Source organism: Condylura cristata, unplaced genomic scaffold (genome assembly GCF_000260355.1).
Source record: "Condylura cristata isolate star-nosed mole 26May11 unplaced genomic scaffold, ConCri1.0 scaffold00016, whole genome shotgun sequence".
In the NCBI taxonomy this organism is placed as follows: Eukaryota; Metazoa; Chordata; class Mammalia; order Eulipotyphla; family Talpidae; genus Condylura; species Condylura cristata.
Window position 1 is genome coordinate 41,173,174 of NW_004567117.1, and position 15,010 is coordinate 41,188,183.

Consider the following 15,010-nt stretch of genomic DNA (forward strand, 5'->3'; position numbering starts at 1 on the left):
TATATATATATATATATATATATATATATATATATATATAAAGTAATCTAAGTAGATTTGACTTCTATTTTAGAGATTTGGATTAACTCTACAGAAGTAAAATTTTCCTGTATCTTCCAGAAATATCTAGAAGATGTGAAAACATACTTTGGTGCAGAACCACAATCTGTTAACTTTGTAGAAGATCCTGACAAGATCAGAGAGGAGATCAACTCTTGGGTTGCCAGTCAGACGGAGGGTAAGCTTTCTTCAAACATCATTTATTATTTTTGAAACTGTGTTATGGATACATTTATATATTTCTTGAATAGAGCTGTTATAGGATATTCACAACATTTCTTTCTATGCATGTTTATTATTTTTAAATTTACCTCTTTCTTAACAAGTTTTATCTAATGTGCATGTCAAACCAACTACTTGTTTGCCTAGTAGACAAGATAACAGTCATATCCAGTAACTCCAAAGAAGAGTCCACTGAGAGAAAGCAGGAAAATGCATTTGTGGTTTTTTTTAAGAAAACTAGGATTAATCAATAACAAAAATGAGAACTTCAACATTCTAGATGATCTTAAGTTTTTCAAAATAAAACAATGTGGATAAAGTAGCAGACATTGATGACTGAAGTGAAGTTTCTGCGGTGAGAGGGAGGGGTTGGGGAAAGGATCAGAGCAGTAGTGGTGGAGGAAGAAATGACCTGTTCAAACCCAGATGTCACATGTTTGTATTATTTTTAGTCTTGCATAAATTCAAGGAGTTCAGGTAGTTCAACCTCCTGAAATACTGGAAGGATGATGTTATGATATGAGTATGGTGGTGGTAGGGGGAGCTTTTCCCTCACCTGGCTCTGTGGTGTGATGGTGCCATAAACAGTGTTAATGGCCACCCTTCCTGAAACACAAGTATGAATAGCTTTTTCACTGAAGCCAGTGCTTCTCATTTCTCCTCCACATCTCCTAGGTAGGAGAAGGAAATGCATGAAGATTGTCAGCACCGGTTCTGCATATTGTATGCACTCAGCACCCACCTCCTCCCCTCCTACACATGGCTCAAGCTTTCCCCAAAGCCCAAAGCCATTGGCTAAGCTTAGATATTCATGCTGAACTTGCACTCTACTCCCCTATATATATGTTTTGTTTTATTGAAAAAACAAAAAGCAAGATGAAATCATGTATTTGGCAGCACATGGGCTAAGCTGCTATACCAAAGAGAACAAAAGTTGGGTTCCTGAATACTGACACAGAAGTGGCTCTTTCTCTCCCAGGGTATTTTAAACATGAGTTGGTTTCTTGTCCAACCACCACCAGACTATCCACAGACCCAGCCTGGGAGGTCACGTCCACCATGACCATCATGCCAGCCATCTCTGTATCTGAGATGATTCTTGGAATTGTCACTTAAGGTCAGCAGATACCAAGGAAAAGAAAAGCCAGGAGAGTGCTTTGCTTTGAAGGGAAGTTTCCCACCTTCTTTCTGTTTTGTACCAACTTCTGTGACCGGCCACAAGAAAGGAAGGCGGGAGGCAGAAAGCCTGGGCAAGCAGTTTACTGCTCCCGGACAGCAGCTGAGACGGAGCCCCTAGGGTAGGGTCCGCAGCTACTGCCAACTCAATAAGGGGGAAGCGTCTCTTATATAGATTCTAAGTTCACGTTCCAAAGGGGTGACTCATCGCTGTGTCCTTTGATGTAAGGCCCAGTTCATTATCAAACTTGGATGTGGGGCCCAGTTTGTTATCACCTTCAGCTAGTCCCATCCCGTATGCAAGGTCCCATTAATTGGATGCAAGGCCCAGTGTGTTATCGCCTTATCACCTTTCGATGCAAGGCCTGATTTATGACTGCCCTTATCCAGTCCCTCAGTAAATCTCCGCATTTGGTCACTCCCAACATTTTCCATGCCAAGCCAACGGGGTTACATGGCATGCTTGCTGAGGGGGGATGGCGCGTCCAGACTTACCTGGTACTTTCACAGTCTTATTCAAGTCCTCTCAGTACCAGGCAACTGGGATGGTTGGTCACCAGAGTTGCTGCAATGAATGTCGTGAAATACAATTTGATCTCCTTTTCTGAAGCTTTAGGACAGGTGTTCTCCGAGCAGTTGTAGAGACTATCAGTTCATATGTGATGCTCACAGCCAAGAATCAGTCATATGTTGCCACTTTTTGTCCTGGTTTGTATTGATAGATTACAAAAACCTTACAAGTAGGGGTCTAGGAGGTCGTCTCCCTGTTTGCAAGTTCAAAATCTATCACATGCTTGCACACTAGGTACATTAACACGTGCCCAGTAGGATTTATCCTTGGTAGAGAGGAGAGGTCTGTTACCTGACTACCAAGGGCCTTGCAAAGACCCAGCCAGAAGGTGGCGCTTTAGCTTTTAAGAAAACAAACTCACTGCAGTCAAATTTGCTGCGTGTTACTTTGAAATTGTATTTTTGATAGCTTTGGCCAAACTTTGTAATATAACTTACATGTTTTTTAACACCTACATCCCACGAGAGCTAATGAACCAACAAAACAATGCAATGTTATTTAAATCAACTGGCTCGCAACCAGCACCTCAAGCTCAATGTGGTCTGTTTGCACTTCCAACTATCCGTGATGGAGTGTTTCACAATGACACGGATCTAAACAAGGAAACTGTGGTGCAAAGAAGAGATTTTAAATGATACTGAAGACCTCCCCTTGAGGAGTCATCAAACTAGTTAAAATTATTTAATAGACTTCCAAATTAAGTCTAATGTAAATTAATTTTAGTAAGCTAAAAATACCAATTCTTCAGTACCTTGGAAAGTTTGGAAATCACCATTTAAAGCCAAATTTAAATGTAGTGTTGAGGTTTCAGTCTTCCTTCTCACCTTGCCTTTCATCCTTTGCTCTTCCTTCTGCAAATGTTCTACCAGCCCATGAATTAAATGCAGCTGTATTCATTCGCTGTTCTGGCCACTTAATTAAGTTTCACTTCAACTACTATGTATTTTCTATTTTGGCCATTATATCTCCTCTTCAAGCTCTACGGTTGTTGGTTATTTCTTTTTCATGAGTGAAACTCTATCAACGTGCTCCAAATGTATAAATATCACGTGTGTGATGTCTTTGTTTTGCTGCTGAGTTGTTTCCCCTATTGCTTGTTGAGTTTGGCGTGTCTCTATCACACAGCTGATCTTAATCCTAACTCCTGGTGCTTTTCTGCTATCTCTTTATGTAAACATGCTTTTACCCACTCATTTTTGCAACCATGGATGATCTCATCCCCAGAAATTAAGTTGTGGGACAATATCTCAGCAGCTGTCGGGCACACGAGGGAATTTACTCTAATCAGAGTTGTCACCTAAGAAAGGTGCAGTGGGTGGTTTAAGGCACTGGGCATGTTTCTTCATTGCTCTGTGAGCTGCACGTTTGAAGTCAAGGTGTGTGCAGGGCTGTGCACCTTCTCAGGCTCTAGGGAGGGGGGTGTTATGACCTGCCTGCTACCTTCTGAGGGTTGGGGCCACCCTTACAGAACCATCACTCCTGCCCCTGCCCATCCCGGCACAGGACCTTCTTTTGTGACTCCGGTATTTTTGTGTTTTCATGTAGACTTCTCTCTGCATATCTATGTCAAAATTTCCCTCCTCTGGAAGAACATCAGGCATTGGATTAGAGCCCACTCGAACCCAATTTGACCTCATCTTAACTTGATTATGTCTGCAAATACCCTATCTCCACCTAAAAACACATTCATAGGGCTTGTTAGGATGTAGCGTATCTTTTTTGGGATGACACAATCCAATCCATATAGAAGCAGTCTTACAAAAATGTACAACTTGAAAAGCTTGAGAAATCATCAGCTAAATCTTAACTGAAAATCTGAGGGTTAACCACCAACTTTTTCAAAAGTGTCAAAGTTGTGAAAGATGGTGAATGAGGAATTACCCCAGATTAAAGGGAACTGAGGAAATGCCACCTAAATGTAAATCGAGATCTTGATTCCTGGTCCAGAAAGAGGACTTTATTGGCATTACATATGAAATTTAAATAGGATCTGTTAATAGTAGTCCATTGATGCTAACTCCTGCTTTGGATGATTGGTGGATAGAGGATGTTATCATAAAACAGTATTTCATGATTGTCATTTTCATAAGTGTTGTTTATGACCAGAGTGTAACTTAAGTATTTGAAGCTTGCCCTTCTATTCTTGTAGGTAAAATCCTGAACCTTTTACCTGATGATGCTGTGGATTCTGCAACCAGAATGATTTTGGTGAATGCCCTTTACTTTAAAGGAAGCTGGGAACACCCATTCTTAGTCCAAGACACCACAGAAAAACCTTTCAGAATAAACAAGGTAGAAATCTGTTAAATAATCATTAAGAAATTTTAAATGGCATGCAAAGAAGATTCTATTTTAAAGTCTTCTTTCTGTAGGTATGTTCTTGTAACCAGTAACTCTTAGTAGGGCAGGATGGCTGAGCTGAACGTTCCAAGTTCCATCCCACCATCATTTTTTTCAAAGATTTATTTATTTGTGCACACAGAACTGGGGTACAGGCCAGAGAAGCAGGGACAGTGAGAGGATTCACCAGAGACAGAGTGGGGAGCAGAACAGGCTAACTGACGAAGTACACTGCTGAGGGGAGCAGCGGGCAGGTCAGGAGAGGTCTGCCGCGCCATGTGGTCACCTCCGGGGCAGGTGGGGATCGAATTCATGTGGAAGTGGCTTTAGCTTCTCAGTGTGTTTTAACCTCCTGCACCACCAGGGAGGGCCCCCACCATCATTTTTCTCTGACAATGACCACATAGTTTCTCACAGTCCTCTCCACATCTGTAGTGTAGAAGGGAAGGCAGTTACCACATTTACTTACTGCCCAGGTGATGAATACAGTGTGGCTGAGTGACTCAGCCCAACCTGAAGTAGCTGTCCACCAAGACCATAACCCAAAGCTCTTCCCTTCTCTTGACATGCTAAGCCAATACTCTCTCTACCAAACTCTTCCCCTTCCATCAGTACCAGAAACAAAACAAAACAAAACAAAACAAAACTCAGTTTTTTTCTTGAAGTTTTCTTTGTGTGTTAGAATACAACACACCTGTTTTTGAAGAGGGAACCACCACAAAGAAGGGAGACTCATGTAGGAACACCCCAGAGAGGCCCAGGGTTGGGCTGTGGCTGGGTTTGGGGAGGGAAGTGGAACCAAGGACTCCAATGTAGTCAGGGAACATTTTTCAGCCTTTCCAGCAGTTTCTCCATCATTCCTTTCCAGACTGAAGTTTAACTTCCTCTGCTGCCTAGTTCACAGGACTGGCAGGACGCAGCTACCGGCACTACCTCCTTCTGCCAGAGTCCAGTCTGACAGATTCTAGGAAAGAAACTGATTGACAAGCATTTGTTAAGGCTGCTTAGCCCTGGGGTGTGACATGTTATCCAAACAAAGCTGCTGGGAACCTATTGCAAGAATTGTGTGGAAATTGCAGGAGGAAATTCACAGTTCATGCAGTAATTTGGGGGAAGATGACCCAACATACAATCTGCTGGGCTAACTACCTGGCCTTGTGTACCCACCAGGAATTCTCAGCTGTGAGTGATAGAAAACACACTGCAGCCTAGTTCCAGTGAAACAAGAGTTTATTAGTATTAGCTCATGCAACTAAGAGGGACTGGGAATTCTGGGAGTAGGATCACTAGAGTGTTAAAATCGAACCTCAGTTTTCTCTGTGTGTCTGTCTCGCTCCCCCAGGCTGTTGCCCTCAGTCTCTCCTACACTGAGGATGGACTTTTCCCACAAGGCCAGGAGATGTGAATGCCTTCACTGAGCTGTCTAGCTTCATAACCCTAGTGGAATAGAGTCTGCTGTTAACTCAAAATACTCATAGAAAGCTCCCAAAGACACTGGTTGATTCATTCATGTGACCATCGCTGCACAAACAGCCCTGGCCATATGGCCGTGATGTTGCCAGAAGGGAGGTCATTGAGATTTGTCATTTAGTCCATCTAGAATGGATAAGTAATGTGCACAACATCCGAATTACAGGTTATGGTTTTGTTTCACCGTTGGCCTTAGTAAAAGTATACTTTATCTTTTAAAGCATTTTTGGGTTTGAAAGGAATAATTCTTTCAAAAATAATTCTTTGAAAGTATAAAGAATTTCCACATATTACCCCCACTCTCCCTTCTCTCTCCTATTATTAACATCCTGCTTCAGCGTGGCACATTTATAGTGCTTCATGAGTCAATATTGATACATTATTATTAAGGCAAATCCATAGTCTGCATTGGGAGCATTGTATGTGTTTACATTTCATAAGCTTTGACAAAGAGTAAGGGCGCGGATCCACCTCCAGGAGAGTTTCAGTGTGCTAAAGAGGTGCTGACCTCCACTGATTCATCCTTCCTTCCCAAACTCCTGGAAACCATGGATCTTTCTCTCTCTCTCCTTGACTCTCTCTACAGTTTGCCTTTTCCAGAATGTCACCAATGGGAATCATATAGCATGTAGCCTCATTTGGAGTAGTTTCTTCCATTTTGTGTTGGAGGCTCTTCCAAGTCTTTTCTTGTGACTCCCTTGCTCATTTCAGAGATGGCCGAACAATCTCCTATTGTAAGGGTGTAGTAGTTCGCTAGCCTTTCATCTGAGATGGGGCATCTTAGTGGCTTCCACTTTGGGGCAATTATGAGTAAAACTCTTATAAATATTTGTGTGCAAGATTTTTCATAACTTCAGTTTTTAACTAATTTTGGCAACTACCTGGGGTGCTGGATCACGTGGCAGGACTGTCTAGCTGCCTCTCAAAGTGGTTCCCTTTTGAACCCTCTTGGCAGGGAATGATAGCACCTACGTTCCTCAGGAGTTTGTCTGGTCAGTGTTTTGGATTGATAACCATTATAATAGGTGGGCCATGGTGGCCTCAATGTTTTAACTTGTAATTCCCTAATGACATGTGATTGTCTGTCATTTACTATTTATCTCCTTTGGTGAGGCACTGGTTCAAACCTTTTGCCTACTTTTAAAATCAGGTTGTTTATTATGGTTGCGTTTTAAGAGTTCTCTGCCACTTTTGGATGTCAGTCCTTTATCTGGTAGGGACTTGGAAAAAAATCATCTGCTAGCCTATTACTTGTCTTTTCATTCTCTTAGTGTAGTTCAATCTTATGGTTAAATATTCTCTCAAATACTTTCATGGGAAACACACCTCACTCCGTTTCTTAACTGAGTGAAAAACATCAGCATGGTTTATGTAAAGTAGATCTCTTTTAAGTAGCTAGTGGAGCCAGATTGTATGAATGACAGAGGTGGTGACAATAGTGTGAGAGGTAGAAACTCCCACGCTGCGTGTTGGTGTTGGTAAGCTATGTAACACACACTTCCAGAAAGCCTGAGCCGAGTCACCTTATTCAGCAGTTAGCAGAGACTGATGATATTGCCAGCACCCCCAGATAATGGGAACCAATGCTGAAAAAGAAAGGAGGGCTTGGTGGAACCCCTCAGTGATTTAAATATTTATTTTCTATAGACAACAAGCAAACCAGTGCAAATGATGTCGACGAAAAAAAAACTTCAAGTGTTTCACGTAGAAAAGCCGAATGCCACAGTCCTTCAGCTTGACTATAAGAACCAAGACTTCAGTCTGTTTGTCCTCTTACCGGAAGACTTTGACGGGCTGGAGCAGGTAAAGACGTAGGCCTGTGTGTTGTGATGAGGGTTCTAGTGTTTAGCCCTCCTGAGAAAAATACAAGGTTTTAACCTGTTGTTTAGTTCCGATAGAGGAAGGAAGCCACCGAACTCGAGCCCAGGTATCTCTTTTACACACAGCAATGCAAGGCTGATGTCTCATTTCAGAAAGGTGAATTCATGGAGAGATACATGGAGTGGGAGGGTGAGGGGGTAGCCGCACCTCAACCACACAAGCAATAGAAGCAGGTGTTCTCTGTCAGTCTCAACGTTTTTGGACTTGTCCCCAAACCTTTCAGTCCATCTCTGTCTTTTTCTCCTTTTGGCAAAACCTACCTAATTGGGGATTCATGTTTTTAATCACTAGCATTAACTAGTTTAATACATGTGTTTAAACATACAACTTGTTCTAGAATGTCTGCTTTTGTGTAGACATGTCTTAATGAATATTTCCATTGCTCTATTTGCTGGTATAACTGATGTCTGGCATATTATTGAAGTACTTTCATTTTGAATCAAGGTTGAATTCCACTAGTTCCTGAAAACTCTAAGTCTTGGGAAGAAAAGTATCAGGCGGCTCAGCAAGATGGAGGGTTCCACTGTGCAAGAGTTCTCAGCTGTGTGTGCTTTGTGGCCCTTAGTCTGGGAGGAATCACAGTTCAGCCCTGTAATACTGGGTTTTATCTGTGTTTCTCCCTTCATGCTGAGGTTACTAACTCTTCTTTCTTGGCTCCAAACTCACAGCTGGAGAAGGACATCACCTACGAGAAGCTGAGGGAGTGGAGCAGCGCAGACATGATGGAGACATATGATGTGCAGCTGCACCTGCCCAAGTTCAAGCTGGAGGAGACTTACAATCTCAAGTCCACCCTGAGCAGCATGGGGATGAGCGATGCCTTTAGCAAGGGCAAAGCTGATTTCTCAGGAATGTCTGGGGAGAGAAACCTGTATCTGTCCAATGTTTTCCACAAGGCTTTTGTGGAAGTAAATGAGCAAGGCACTGAGGCGGCAGCAGGCTCTGGGAGCGAGGTGGGTTTCCGAATTAGACTCCCCTCCATTGAAGTCAATGTAGACCACCCATTCCTCTTCTTCATCAAGCACAATAAGACAGACAGCATTCTCTTTTTTGGGAGATTGAGTTCCCCCTAATCCTTGCCTCTCTCTCATCAATATGTCATCTCCCTGTGTGGAAAAAGTACCCTAAGATGGAAAATACACAATGAAAATAAAAATTACTTGGCTCCCTGCCTCTTTTCTCATTTGAATATTAACAAGAAGACCTTGAAGTAGTGTACTGAAGATCCTTTGGGATCTGTAGAGCTAGACAGAATGGCAAGTTTTATTTTTATCACTGAACATTTTATCTTCATGTTGCTTTCAGTTACATTTTAGAAATCTTACATTCGGGCCACGTGCTTCAATCCTTGCACTGCCTGTTGGGTGAGTCCACAAAACTGCAGAATAAAGCCCTGTGTAACACTTTCTTGGAGGCCTCCACTCAGAAATTATTGAATGCCACGTTTCAAACAATCAACAATAAAGGGAAAAAATGACACTAGAAACTTCACATTAGCAAAACCATCCAGGCAGGGTCTATCTAGAATTCATTGAGCACCCAAAGCATATTAGTAGATGTTCTGGAGAAGGAAACTCACCCTCTCAATCACAACAGACCTTGGAGCGCTACTTTCCTGGAGACACGGAGCTGATGAACTGCTGGGGCGACTGATTCCAAGCAGAAGTCAGTGCAATGAAACGTCACAGCGAAATACACAGGGAGTCACCTGGGAGGGGTGCCTGTGGGTTTCTATAAATAGACTTTAAGGAGGAACATTGCCTATGTTCGATGTTTTCCTTCTTCAATGCAAGCGTTTGTTTATTCCCCCTTTTAAAAGGATTGTGGAACTTAATACAATCATTAATGTAAAATACAGATGTTCTCACACATATATGTTTTAATGTGTCCAGTGGTGTGTGGAGAAGACTATTTTACTCCTTATTTCTATAAGTTTGCACTAGTTGATTGTGTCACAAATCATACACCCACGGCTTTTGCAAATTGCTATGTTAAACAGTACTCTGGGCTGAGCTTGGTGGATGACGAGAGGTCTAGTTGCGGAATATGAAACAGAATGGAATAAATAATCCCACTGCGCCACCTCCTGGCAGTCCTCGTGGTGAGTAGGTCTCTCCTTCCTGGTCTAAGGGATGGGCGACAAAGAGGCTTCTGACTCTCTCTTTGGCCTGCAGCTCCCAGGACATCACACCCTCTGCCACCATGTCCGGCCGAGCTGGTCCTTCCAGACCCTTGGGCCGAGCATTTTAGCATCGGGCCCACTTCTCCCCAGCCACACCTCTACCAGCACGCACATGTCCACAGCCTCCGTGTCTTGCCGCGGACCGGCACAGCGAGGAGCACTGGACCTCAGGGTGATGAGTGTCTCAGAGGGAGGTGGGCAAGGATTCGGCACAATAAGTGACAGACCGACTTCAAGAGTGCATATCTGAATGTAATGTGGAGAAGTAAGCTTTTGTATTTATACAGTATTTTTGGCAAGAATCATGATTACATCAGTGTTTGGTTACATATTTAGTGAAACAGGAGGCGATTTATTACATTTTCTTAGAAGCAGATGGGGAAGTGGGTGACAATCTACTGGGGACATCAAATAATGATTAATGGTGTGAGACATGCTGTATGTGGTCATTCATCCATCTGCTACATCTTGTCTAACTAACCTTTCAGTCCCACACATCTCACTCAAACCAGCCTTTGTAGTTTTCTGTTACCCAGTGTCTATAACGGAGCCATTTAGTGACTTTATGATTAGGTAAATATGGTTTACGGAATTGTTCTAAAATAGACTCATGTTGTGCTTTACTTAATATGCACCAAGGAGGACGTGACCTTTTCATTTTTTCCCAAAAACTAAGTGACCACCACCTGACTCTCTTTCCCCCTCCATTGACTATTCTGTGTCCCTGGTAATAAATTCCTGTATAAGGAGTAGGCTCATCTGTGGGCTCTGGGACTTTGAACATTCCCTTACTCCCTTTGGGTGGATGCCAAAGCCTCTTTCCTAGAATATATGCTGGCCCAAAATCAGTCATAGCAGTAGGAAGTAATTTCTTTTTTGATTTATCTATTTTTGTTTAGCCTGTAAACCTTCAGATTCATTTTTATTTTCCTTATTATCCTCTGGATAAAATATTTCCAGCTGTTCTAGATCATCAAAGAAAGTCCCAACAGAGTCCCCTCCAGTCTGGACAGCTTTGTATATTAACTGTAACATTCTGGAAGCATTTGGTGGAAGAGTAACTTCCTCCACTGGAATAGTATTAGCTTCATTAGTGGCAGTGGTAAGCTCATCATTATAGAAATAAACATTGTCATGAGTAACAGGCTTCTTGAAAACATATGAGAAAAGTACAGTAAATAGTATTATTAAGAATAGAATCCAGCAAACAGGAAGCCAGGCTCCAAGACATCGCCAAGTGTCACGTTGTCCCTCTGTGTGCCCTGTTCCTTGAACTTTGAGCAAAAGTGTACGTGAATGCTCACGCAGACTCTGCACGCGGTGGTGTGACAGTGTGACCCTGGCCCTGGCCACACATCTGTCCTATTCCTGTTCAGTTCCCAGAACTGCCACTGCCTTTGATCATGGCCACCGAAGCCAGGGCCTCACATGGGCCTTGTCACCTCTCCAAACCCTTAAAAATTCCTTTAAATTCTTTTAAAACCTCACCATCCACTGTTTTGGTATTGCCGTTGTTAATAATCTCTTCCCTGGAAATTTTCATGTCTCCTCTGGCCACCCCATGAGTCTTTTTGACTCCCCCCTCAACTCACGCCTTACCTACTGGCATCCGGGTGGCTCCTCTGGCCTTCTCATGCTTCCAGGAAATTCTCACTACGCCCATGGCCCTGGATGTCAGCTCATTTGCTCAGTACTCTCAAATTACCGTCGGATACCTGGGCCTCTCTCTGGCCCTTCTGACAACCGCAACCTTACAGAACAACAACAACAAAAAAACTCCTCAGAATTTGTTTTCTCTTTTCCCAGTCTTACATAGTGTCCCTCATCAGGGGGTTGTCTAAATCAATGATCTGAATGTCATACGAGGCACCTCTCTAGTCTACCAGAGCCTCCAGACACCTTTTATGTAATTATTAGTTATTGCTTTTCATTATTGCAAATTTATTAATATTCTTTGCACATATTTCTATGGGGGTTTCTTTTTATCTTCAATGTGTTCCTTGAGCCCTTTAAATGATATTTAAATTACTTTTGCATGTTTCTTATTTTGTCATTTATCTTTTAGTGGTTGGCATCCTTTTGACATATGGAATTCAAATGTTTTCAGTCAAAAGTATTGAATTTCGATGCTTAGTTTCAGGTGAGTCACTGTATCATAGACTCCTGGAAAACCATGACTGTTAAATTATTAGATTGGTAAATATTTGTAAAGATATCAGATAGAGAGGTGCTGCTCCCCTCTGAGCTCACTTCTCTGCTGATGTCGACTCTGCTGATGTCGACTCTGAAAAATTAGGCCCTGAATTCCACTCTGGCTCGCTTGACCCTGTAGCCTGCTCCTCCTTCAGCCTCAGACCCAGGCTTCCCGGGAGTGTTTCACGAGGACAAGCTTGAACACGCATGTGATTATCTGTCTCCACTTGGGGCTCGCTTACAATGGAACTGATGTTCCATGGGCTTGAGTTGGTCTCATGGCCATGCCCAGGTAGCCTGATGACCACACGAGGCATAAATGCTGAAAATAGTAGGGGGGGGGGGTTCCTGAGGCCACTGATCTCTGACCCCTAGTGATTCATCCTCCCACAGGCAAAGTACACTTACCCCTCTGGTCCTATTAGCGGACCAAGCTCAAGCTGGAAGACTAAGAATGTGTGTCACTCAGGCTTTTCAAGATGCAGTTGCTTCTGTGGGTATAGGGATTTGTGAGTTGAAGAGGAACACACAAATAAACCCCCAACCGGCAGGGAGAGCAGACCATGAGATGCCTTTTAAAATCAGCAAGGCGAGTACCTTGTCTGAGCAGTGGGGACCACTCCTTGTGTCCATATTGGTTTTACTACATGGGAGGGGCTTCAGCTCCACAGCATGGACTTTCCATACTATGGTGGAGCCCAGTGCCCACTCCCAGAAGCCTGCGACCTTCCTCCCACTCACATACAACGCCCTGGGCTCAGGAGCCGCTGGCCTACGCACCCATATCAACTGCATTGTGATCTACTATACTATACTGCACAGTGTACTGATTTGGGCTTTAAAAAAAAAAAAATCTATTTTATTTATGCCTGCACGCAAGAGCTGGGGTGTAGGCCAGAATTAGGGTGGGGTGAGAGGATTCACCAGCACAGGCAAAGCTATTGAAATAACAGTGCTGAGGAAAAGCTGGCAAGACAGGAGAAGTCTGTTGCGCCATGTGGGACACCTCTCTGGCCAGGGATTGAGCTTGTGCTGCAGTGGCTACGATAGCTTCATAGTCCTGAGACTTAACCCCTTGTGCCACGGGGAGGCCCTGATTTTGGCTTTCGAGATGATGCTCCACTGTATGATGTTTGAAGCTCTTCATAATTTGGATCCCAAACTTAGCTCCTTTCTCATCACCCCTGCATGCTCCTTGCTTTCCATTGGCATCACCTCTGGGAACCCTTCCGCTAGGATGGATGCTCCCCTCACAGCCATCACAGCGCCCCCTGTTGGGTGAGCAGTAGCATTGCAGAGTGAAGGAAGTCTTTGAACAGGCTGACTGATGAAGTACACTGCTGAGGGGAGCAGCTGGCGGGTCAGGAGAGGTCTGCCCGCCATGTGAGTCACCTCCGGGGTGGGGATCGAACTATGCCAAAGTGGCTTTAGCTTCAAAGTGCTGTGCTTTAACCCACTGCGCTACCAGGGAGGGCCCCTTCCCTCCCTTTTAATGGCAGTTGAGGACAAAGAATAGTTTCTCAGAAGTACCTAGCATGGATGTAATAGTCAAGAAATACAGACCTACTGAAATATCCTCAGTCTCTTTGGTTAAAAAGATAACACAAGTGCCAACTTTTGTTTTAAAACAGATAAGTAAAAAGTATGTATAAGGTAGACATGGAGCTTAGTTACTGCCACCTTGGAAAAACGTTATTTACAGAACTTTTAACCTTCTCTCACCTGATCCAGCTACTTTACTCTTTTTCACTTGACTTGCGATTTTTGCACCTATAGACAGGTAGAATACATGGTGTTCTTGATCACTGACCATTAATTAAACCTCCCTGGAAGGCTGAGTCTGAATCTTTAGTTTCTCATAGAAACCTATTTTCTTCCTTGTTTTATTCTTAAATGAACCATTTCATTGTATTCTAACAAAATATCTCTGTCCTTGACATTTCTTTAATGTTAGAATTTTATTGAGGTAAAGCTGGTTTACTTCATTGTATTTGTTTTAGGGGTTATAGGTTAAAGCCTCTACAAACATGTTTTTACCCTATGGCCACTAGTAGTGTCCAGATAATCCTCAGTGGTCACTTCTTCATGAGGACAGTGAAGGGACATTCTAAGGAGACAGACCTTTCCTTCCTCACTATCTGCTCGAGACCAAGAGAATGATCCTGTTCTTTTGCCTATTTATGGTCAGTCAGGACTGTGAGGACTGAGGACCCTTTAAGACGGTACAGAGTAAGAACTGTCTGTAAAGTCAGAGGTGACCCAGAAACTCTTCAAAATTGATCTGGGGCAGCACTTTTGCAATCCATTGTAATAATCAGTGTAGTGTTCTAAGAACAGCCTGAAAGCCACCCCACTTCCTTAATATCTCATTCAAAGTACTTAAAACACCCATTTTATTGTATGCATTTTTTTTCCCCTTTCAAAAAGCCCAGGGTTCCAAGTGCCTGAGCTTTCGTGCCAAGTGGCCATCACTAGTGACCCCTTGTAGATTCTGGGAAAACAGTTTCTGCCATCAGGCTCAAGTGCACCTTGTCCAGGATTGACAATCATCTCTTGAAAGCACAGAGAGGTGTTGTTTTGAGAACATCTATTTCAATATTTCCCCAGCATTATCTGATTTTATTACTAAAAAGATGTAAACTTAAAATCTTGTGAAATGAGAGTTTTGGCTGCTCTTCAAACTCTTCAAAGTATTAAAAATACATTATGCAAACGTCTTCAGGAACAATTGATGTTAAGTGATTTTTGTAGTTTACAATTAGATTTCAACTACAATTCTTGGTGCGCAGATTGAAAATAAAGGTCAAGACTGTACACCCAGTGATGAGATTTTGAAACCCATCCAAATCCTGAGTAGCTTTTCCTCATCATGTTACTAGGCAGGGAGAGGGGCACCCTAGAACCCCCAAACCTAC

General features: G+C 43.0%; 1 protein-coding gene across 1 annotated transcript in view; it reads left to right on the forward strand.

Annotated features, from left to right (window-relative positions):
- Positions 1–8,881, forward strand: part of SERPINB10 (serpin peptidase inhibitor, clade B (ovalbumin), member 10) — a 17,214-nt gene extending 8,333 nt beyond the window's left edge. The window contains exons 5-8 of the mRNA XM_004683958.2: positions 121–238; positions 4,179–4,321; positions 7,487–7,642; positions 8,389–8,881. Of these exons, the coding sequence (XP_004684015.1) occupies positions 121–238; positions 4,179–4,321; positions 7,487–7,642; positions 8,389–8,793 (822 nt within the window). The 3' untranslated portion in view covers positions 8,794–8,881. The remainder of the gene's footprint in view (positions 1–120; positions 239–4,178; positions 4,322–7,486; positions 7,643–8,388) is intronic.
- Positions 8,882–15,010: the final 6,129 nt, after the last annotated feature.